This window comes from Eublepharis macularius, chromosome 3, assembly GCF_028583425.1.
Source record: "Eublepharis macularius isolate TG4126 chromosome 3, MPM_Emac_v1.0, whole genome shotgun sequence".
Classification (NCBI taxonomy): domain Eukaryota; kingdom Metazoa; phylum Chordata; class Lepidosauria; order Squamata; family Eublepharidae; genus Eublepharis; species Eublepharis macularius.
In genome coordinates, this window is record NC_072792.1 from 21,949,451 (window position 1) to 21,958,391 (window position 8,941).

At 43.2% G+C, this 8,941-nt stretch overlaps 1 protein-coding gene across 1 annotated transcript in view; it reads left to right on the forward strand.

Annotated features, from left to right (window-relative positions):
* Positions 1–6,707, forward strand: part of KLF5 (KLF transcription factor 5) — a 35,997-nt gene extending 29,290 nt beyond the window's left edge. The window contains exon 4 of the mRNA XM_054973521.1: positions 1,106–6,707. Coding sequence (XP_054829496.1) covers positions 1,106–1,284 — 179 coding nt within the window. The 3' untranslated portion in view covers positions 1,285–6,707. The remainder of the gene's footprint in view (positions 1–1,105) is intronic.
* Positions 6,708–8,941: the final 2,234 nt, after the last annotated feature.

An 8,941-nucleotide genomic window follows, 5' to 3' on the forward strand; every position in this document is an offset into this window, starting at 1 on the left:
AGATTACCTGGGACTTCCAAAGAGGCCAGTATTTTAATGAAGTTATATTCTGTCAGGTGCTCCAAGTTGGAGTCTGAAAAAAACAATGAATTCTAGCATCTGTCAGGTCCCATTGGGGATAACAGAGTTTTTGAAATAAAAATCTGGCAGCCTTCGAGGCGTACAAGATGTTTATGTGTCTGGATACCATTTTCTAAATACCAGATGCTGGGAACGAACCAGGGAGGGCTGTTCCTTTCACGCCTGGCTCATAACTCCCCCAGTTATAGTGGGGTCTGGACGGCCAGTTCCAGCTTACCAGCTCTTTATCTGGTACATCCTCTGCCTGTACCAGGGTAAACAGGGTCTTAACTGCTCATAGCTGCTTTGAGAAAGCGCAATGAGAAACTTCTCCCAAAAGACCAAGAGCCCGTTAGTAGGTTAGGAGCTACGTGGCTGTGCCATGTGGTTGCCAACTCTGTTTGAGAAATTCCGGGAGACTTGGGGACAGTGCCTTGGGAGGATTGAGTTTGGGGAGGGGAGGGAGTTCAGCCATAGAGTCCACCCTCTGAAGCTGACATTTCGTGGGGTGGGGTGGATCAATGTAGTTTGGAGATCTGTTGTAATTCCCGAAGAATTCCAAGCCACCTCTGGCTGCCCTACACATTGGCAATATTGGAAGCCCTAGGCTTCGTGTTGTCCTTGCACCCGTGGTGTTCCCACTCCTAGAGAATCCTTCCAAGTGGCCTGAAGCTTTGGATGCTATCAAAGTGATGCAAGAAGAAGCTGTGTTGCAGTAGCTCCCATATAGCAAAAGGAACAAAAGATACGCGTTATTCAGAACGAGGTGGTCAAATTCATCACTGTACTTGCTTCATATTCCCGGGTTGGGGCCTCTTCTTCCTGAACCTACTCCCATGTAAAAATCTCCCTCTGTCTAATAAAAACAGTATATAAGAGACAAAAGTGGTTTGTGTTAACCTCTCCCTAAAACCTACAAGCCAGCTACATGCAGGGAACCTTTTCTTTGGGGTTTGTGTGTTCCTTGTTAATTGGGTTTGGAATCCTTCTTGTGATGTTTCGATGGACTGACGAGTCTGTTTCTGTGCCCTTTGAATGTTTCTAGGAGAGAAGCCATACAAGTGCTCCTGGGAAGGATGTGACTGGAGATTTGCTCGCTCTGACGAGTTGACCCGCCACTACAGGAAGCACACCGGGGCCAAGCCCTTCCAGTGTGCCGTGTGCAATCGCAGCTTCTCTCGGTCTGACCACTTGGCTCTGCACATGAAGAGACATCAGAACTAGGCAGGACTTCTCCTCCGCAAGTCTCTTTGGTGGTATCTATGCAACGTCCTAGTGACTCGACTCGAAGTATATATTTTCAGTTAGAAATTTAGATAAGTCTTTGACTGTATATGAACTCTTCTCCATTTTAAAACAGGAAAAAAAAACACCCCCAAGAAACTGGAAATGTATATTTTGTGTATTTATAAGGAAACAGGGAAGACACTGTGTTGCCATTCTTGAAAGTGTCCTGCCATTTTAAGGCTGCGCAGACTTGCTTTTCACAAAGTTTTCATCTCGGGGACACCCACCATGTTGTATATTTTGCAGATAGGGACTGGTTAGTTCCATGAACACATACACATAAAACCCCTTGTCAGAATTGGTTGCGCAGACATTTGATTTTATATGGATACTTTGGAAAGCTGTTTCCAGAATTCTGCAATTCACATGTCTGTGGAAGGCAGGATCTTGCAGGTTTTGCAGCTTGTCTAGATGTCAAGGCCGCTGCATAATCTGTTCTGAGTCATTTGCTCTTGTCTGTGGGCACTAAAGTGACTGTGGGCACGGCTGCACCACAGACTTAAACTGATTCAATATTCATTTGGAAGGGGCTAGTGTTCTTTAACACATCAGACTACAGTTCTGTTATTCCTTGGGGGAAACCATGGCTTATCCAAGACTTGCCCTTGCTTGTGTCTGCAAAATGTGCTAATGGGAAGTGTCCCTAAATTTAAGTATTATGTCTCAGATGCTCTGGTATCTATATTTTTAGTGTCCTGACCAAAACACTGTTCCTCTTATACAAGCAGTGTTTAGGAAATATAACTTAATTTGAATTTACAGCCAAACGAATCTTAAGGACAAGCCACAATTTTCTGTAAGGATTTTACTGGATGTTTTTAATACTTGTGTTATATTTTATAATTTTTTCCCCTTTCTGTGGAGATGAAATATATAGAGACAAATTCATAAATAGCCATAGAACAAAATGTTCTGTATGTTGCATGTTTGTTATGACAAAGATTTTGTAAATATGCAAATCAGCTTTTAATGTTTTATTACAAGAGAATTTTTTTTTAGAAAATCGGCTGGAAAAGTAGCAGCAATTTTACTTTTGACAGCTTAATACGGCACATCTTCAAATTCAGTAATTTTAAATACCTCTCAAAATGGTACCGTCTTGGCTTCCTTTAGAGAGCTAGCCATTCAAACACTTTTCCTGTTCTTATTCACACAAACGTGATGCACTGAGTGTTCAAAACAGGATCAATTTTTTCCCCCTTAAGTATCTAAAAGGACAAAATATTTGCAACGTACAAACTGTAAAGCAGCTACCGGAAGCTTAACTAACAAGGATGGGTATGATACACGAAACGTTAAACCTCGTACTATAAGCTAAACTTAACATTGCTTTGAAAAGAAGGATTTAGGATGCAGTTTTTGAATATCAAAACACTAAAGTGGCTCAGCACAAGTAGGATCCAATTCCATATGGATATTGGCTTTGATCCGACTTTGAGAACGTGCAGCTGCCCAAGCCACATGTGTATGGCCTGTGCAAATAAGCTGCAGTGGCACCAAACAGCTGTTTTCTGGGAGTAACAGATGTTGGCACAGTTTTGCAGCTTACTCAGGAGAGCTGCATGCACGCATACGCAACTGCTGGATCAAGTTGGGGAGCCAGGCACGCAGCACCTGTTTGTGTGTCTCTGCGTATGCCGTTTCCCACCTCCTAGTGATGTGCATGCAGAAGCCTGTATCTGTGAATGTGTGTCTGTGTGTAGTATTACAGAGGGCAACTCCAAGAGGGAAGGTCCTCTGCTGTAGAATCAAGCTTCTTTTATCACAGTCATGGATGCCCGACACCGTTTGACAAATTTCTGCACATCACTCAAAAGGGTCAGTTCAAACATTACACAAAACCCTGGTTTGTTTTAAACAAACAAGTGAAACAAACCCTGGTTTGTTTCACTTGTGAAACCAGAAGATCATTCCAGTCCTGGTTTGCCTCAACAGATGCCCGATTTATTGTCTTCTCTCTGTAGTTTGGGAGGATATTGCCGAAGAGGAAGCCAGGATAATCTGCATTCATACATCATACAAAATGATAGTTAAGACTGAGTATCGTTGATAAACCAAATTCAGATCCTGGTTTCTGATCTTTGATGGACCGTAACCAACCATAGCAAGTGGAATGCTCTTGTTTTCAGATGATTACACTAACCATAGATATTTTTATCAAACTCTGGTTTTGCGTAATGTTTGAACTGAGCCATTTTCATGCCCATTCTTATCGAGTCTTCATCTGCCCCCTCTTCCAGTACCCTTTTCCTGAAACCGCTGGGAAGGCAGTACCATTTTGACCGTGTCCGCCTGTGTATATCTTAAACTATATTACAGCAGAAGCATCCAACTTTGTGGCCCCCTGTACAGCCTTACATAGACAACACTAAGGAAAGAGGGCCTCACCACAATGGCAAAGAAGTCAAAAAGAGCAAACCGCAAAATTGTGCCAGATTTTAAGGTTTAAGGATTAAGTAACAATGCCCAGTATTTCTTTTATGAGGGAGATAGAGTTCTGTTTTTACTCCTATTTCAGCAAAAATGGTTTCAAGTTCTGGTTACTTAAACCATAATAGCACAATTTTGGGCAATATTAATGTGTCAGAAATTTCTGTAGGCTACAGTAAAGTTCAGATGCAGAAGTGGAACAGTTGCCGGGAAGCAGGACAAAGTAGTTAGCGGGATATTTCCCTCTTTAAGGAATAAGCTACATGGCAGAGCAATGGAGGGAAAAAAACAAAGGGCACAATCCAGCCAAACATAATACCTTAAGCAGATGCACCCCTCTTCCCTGCTGGGTCCCAAAGATGCTTCTCTCACCCGCTGGAATCAGTAAGACATAAATGTCTTTGCCTGGATTGTACTCGTATTCTTTATCAGAGCCTGGTTTAAACACTCATATCTTTGTATGAATTCCTAGTCTGCCGTCTCACACTACATATGTCCATCAGAACTGATTTCCTTGAGAGAGGCTACTTGGCGATCTCTTACGGATATCACAGGAAAGCTGAAATGTTCTCGCAGAGTTTTTAGTTTTCTTTCCTCATTGTCAGATGTATACCTGTTCATTCCTTAAATATACCCTCTTTGCTCATACGAACTACCAATGGAGATTTTCGGCAACGCAGCACTCCCTTTTGGAAAACAGAGCTCTGGAAAGAGTGCTGACTTAAAATAAGAAAATGTGGCCAAGCTCTTCTGTTAAATATGCCTTGCTGAAATGTATTGAGAATATTTGTATCCAGTTTTCATAAACGTTCCACTAGGGCGCAGTTTGGGGTTCATTGCTAAGATTTATCATATATATCAGTCTGCGATGCCGGTCTAGTGCTGTCGGCATTGCCCGCTTGGCTTTAGTAACTCATGCCAGTCAGCAGCCAAGCCAGTGACACAATCGGCTGACATTTCAAGGACCTCCCCTTGGTGTCAGTTGGAGTTAAACCTCTTTACAGAAGGTCCAGATAAAGTCAGAGGATTACAGGCATGCATTCAAAGAGTCTTTTCTGCACTGATTTATCTATTGAAGAACCTCTGCTTATCAGCCATGGGATCTCCATGGAGAACTCACACAGCCAAATGAGCGTGGTGTGCCGGCCAGCCCTATTCAGCCCTCTTGTTGCCCAACGTAAACTGCAGTGGAATAACAGTTTCCAGAATGTGGCAAATTCCCAGCCTAACCTAAATTGCCCTTTATTGCCATGAGGGAATGTGGTCCATAATATTTGACCTAAAGGGTAGGTGAAGAGTTTACAACGAGATGCTGCATTTGTAGAATTTGGTTAGATGATCTCCACTAGTGAGCCCCAACGTGGTGCTCACAGGGCCCATGATACGCTCTGACTGGTTTCCCCATTGCTTCTTCCCCAAAGCAGTCACTCAGTCCTAGTTTTCCTCCATGTTGGAGCAAGAGATGCTTCGAGAAAGGCAGGGGGATCTTTGTCTTTTCGGGAGCATCTGTTGAGAAACAGCTGCCTCCCTCAAAGGAAGACACTTGGTTTGGACCCTCCCAATATTTTGTGATTGGCCCCAGTACTTCATGGCAGCCATTTTGTGGAATCGCCCATTCCCTGTACTCAAAATTCCAAAAGTGCTTAGCAAGATGGGGAGCCCCAGATACACGCCGTAAGTAATGAAGTCATGCAAGTTTAGGCCATGATCCAGGAAGTTGCAAGATAAACTGCTTGTGCGGTTGGGGAATCTCCTTTCCTGGTTAACCAAGTCATTTTAGAAACTGATCAGAACAACAGTGCCGGGCCTTTTCACTTGTGACTTCATCCCAAGACTGTACCCAAGCCGAGACTGGAAAAGGGTCTCTCCTGAGCTCACCTCAGAGGCTGAGTGGTGACTGGACAAGCTTCTTGTTTCTATTGCTACCCAAAGAGCTAATGCTGACAAAAAGTAACAGGCCTGGCAAGTGCTTACAGTGTCTCTGTGTACTGCAGCCATTGTCTTGGATCCAGCGATGCGCGAACAGAAACACAAACTGCCTTGTTGCAGTTCCGGTTGTGCAAGACCTTGTGCACTTTCTTAGGTATTACAGTGTCCAGAAATTGGTTACACAAGACCTTGCAAAAGCGGAAACGCAAGTGAGGTTACGATACATTTGACTTTGTGGTTGCCCCTTATGGTGTCATTGAGCGATTCCGCACACGTTGGATAATGCACTTCCAATCATCTTTATAGATCATTTGGAACGGATCTTTTTGTGTGCAGAACAAAAAATCCACCTTAAACGATTGATAAAGCGCATTGAAAGTGCATTAACCAACGTGTGCGGAATCAGCCTTTGTCTTGTGTTTCAGCTTGCGCGAGAGGTCCAGCGCAAGTCTCGGATCCTACCCATTGAGCTGTATTTTCATGCTGTCAACCAAAGGGTAGCACTACAGTAACTAACTGACATGCCAAAAATGGTCTCAAAGCAGAACTTTGTTCAGACTATTGTTTGTGTCTTTTATTTATTTTTTTGTGGTAAATGGTAGACATTTTTTAGAAAAACAATTTTTTTCCATAAACTTGATAAATTAAAGTTGTTATGGCTTTTTTTAAAGGAAAAAAAAAAGCATTGCTCTTAACTGTAAATAGATGATGGGAAGAAAAAAAAAAGATGTACATATTTTTTTTGTAAGGCTTCAAATGTTTAATCATGGGGGAAAAAATAAACCCCAAGCATATATCGGGTGCTGTTTTGCTGCTCTCCCTTACCCCTCTTTTTTCTTCCCCGGTCCTTATTTTTTTATGGTGGTATATCCTATGCAAATGATCAAGCAGACAGCTGTATCTTTGTTGAATGAGAAAGAAATGGTTTATATATATTAAAGTCTTTTATATATATAAAAGACTTTTTTTTTCTTTTGGAAAATAAAACAAAAGTGCCTAAATGCGTGTTATGTGTTCTCTGTGTTGAAATACGTTTGACTTCTTAGCAGGCCCTTAACCAGCCATGAAGTAACATGGAATCTTTGCCACCTGGTTGTGGGGTTTTTTTTAAACCATTGGTTGTGTTTTTGTGGGATCCCTCAATTGTAGTGATATGTTTTTTAGTTTTAATATATAATATTTTTTAATATAAATAGGGTTGCCAGGTGCCCTAACCTGCATAGCCCAAGTGAGCCTGATCTAGTCAGATCTCAGAAGCTAAGCAGGGTTGGTCTTGGTTAGTAATTGGATGGGAGGCCTCCAGCGAAGACCAGGGTTGTAGAGGCAGGCAATGGCAAACCCCCTCTGATAGTCTCTTGCCATGAAAACCCCACCAGGGGTTGCTATAAGTCAGCTGTGACTTGAGGGTGCTCTCCACCACTGGGGTTGCCAGGTCTCCTTACCCTCCCAGTGGGAGGGGGACCTGGCACTTACCTTTTTGCCACTCTCATCATATTCTTTGTGGGTGCCCCTGCCCAAATTGTCCAGCTGCGAGGCGCAGGAGTGCTCGTGGAGCGGTATGATGATGTCACTCCCAGGAAGTGACATTGTTGCGCCCATGCAGTCCGTTCCCACATCCCCCCCCCACTGATCAGGTAAATGATGGTGGAGGGTGGAAGTGGGGGATCCCTTGCCCCTACTGGGGGAATGGACTCCTTAGTTGTAAACTGCTTCAGGCCTCGTTCGAGGGAGAGGCAGCATAAAGTCTAATAAATAAATAAAATCAGCACAGTGCAGAAAGTAATATGATATTCTGTTGTAATCATATGACATCAGAATCACATTACAGGAAGAATGAGACGCCCGGCCAGTGATCTCCCTTTACCATCCTGGTGGAGAGGCAGGAGGCACGCACCCATGCTCTCTACGCATGCATGTTAGAAGCAGCTGCACCTCCAAAATAACAAAAAAGTGCTTCTAAAGAGGCTTGTCACCTAACAGGTTGAAGACCACTGGCCTAAAGCACACCAGTCCCAATGTTCAGAAATATTCCTGATGGGTCTGAAGAATGATTGGTCTTTGCTCATGTCTTTCTTAATGCAATTCTACTTATTTGCTTACTGCATTTATACCCCACCTTCCCCACAATGGAGTCCCAATGCCACTGACATCACTTTCATCTCCTCCGTTTTTCTCCGTGCAACAGCCCTGCAAAGTAGGTTAGGCTGACTGTGTGTGAATGGCCCAAAGTCACCCAGCAAGCAGAGCGGGGATTCAAACCTGGGTCTCCAGGATCCTAGTCAAACACTACTGTATCACACTGGTTGTCATCTGCTAGTGTGTTAGTAATTCTGTGATGCTTGCGTGCCTCTCCTCCTCAGGAAGAGAAGCAGAGATTAATTAACCCAAGCTGCCTTATCATAAACACTAATCCGTTATGCCCAATGTGCTGTCTGAAACTTAGCAATTCCGGACAATGAAGGTGCAAAAGTTGGTGGGGTTGACAAAGCATATCCAGAACTTTCCATTTTAGAATGCACTACTCTGTTCCACTGGCTCAACACATCATCTTGCACATGTATGCACCCTAGTTACGCAACAGACTTGCATTGGTTCAGGTTGGGAGTAATGGAGCAAATGTGTTTCAGGCATGGTTTCCAGTTCACGCAGTGTTTTCCTCCCTCATTCATCTCATCAAGGGTACATGATGCCAAGGGGATTTCCATGTTCCCTAAAGCACTGTGGTGTCATGAGACCATCACTATTCTTATGCATGGTACTCCTTCCCACAGTTGCTTTAAAAAATGTGATGGTAAGAGGCATGATGCATTTGGCCGTTTTCAGGAATGCTCTAAATGGTTCCGTTAATTTTTTTTTTTTTGGTAATACATTCCTTGACTCGCAATAAAGCATAGCTTGTAAACTTCTGTCATAGTTGGCAATTTTTAGTAGGTTTTATCATCTAGAACTGGAGATTACCAAATGTTTTCAGTAAGCTTCCTTAACCCATCAGGAAAATAACCCGAGGAGCTGCCTACACTTCAGCCAAGACAAGACAACAGCATCGAAGTTTGTGAAAAGATACTGGGTGGAATTCAAAGACCATTTTAGCTATGGGGGTGGCCCTGCCCAGTGGGTTTTTTTTTTACTTTTGCCTTCGAGCAAGTGTCCTTTGTGGGTCCAAACCAGTACAGATTATAAATCCCCCAGAGTGCCCCATTTCCAGACAAAAGTAACAAGCCACACCACACAAAGA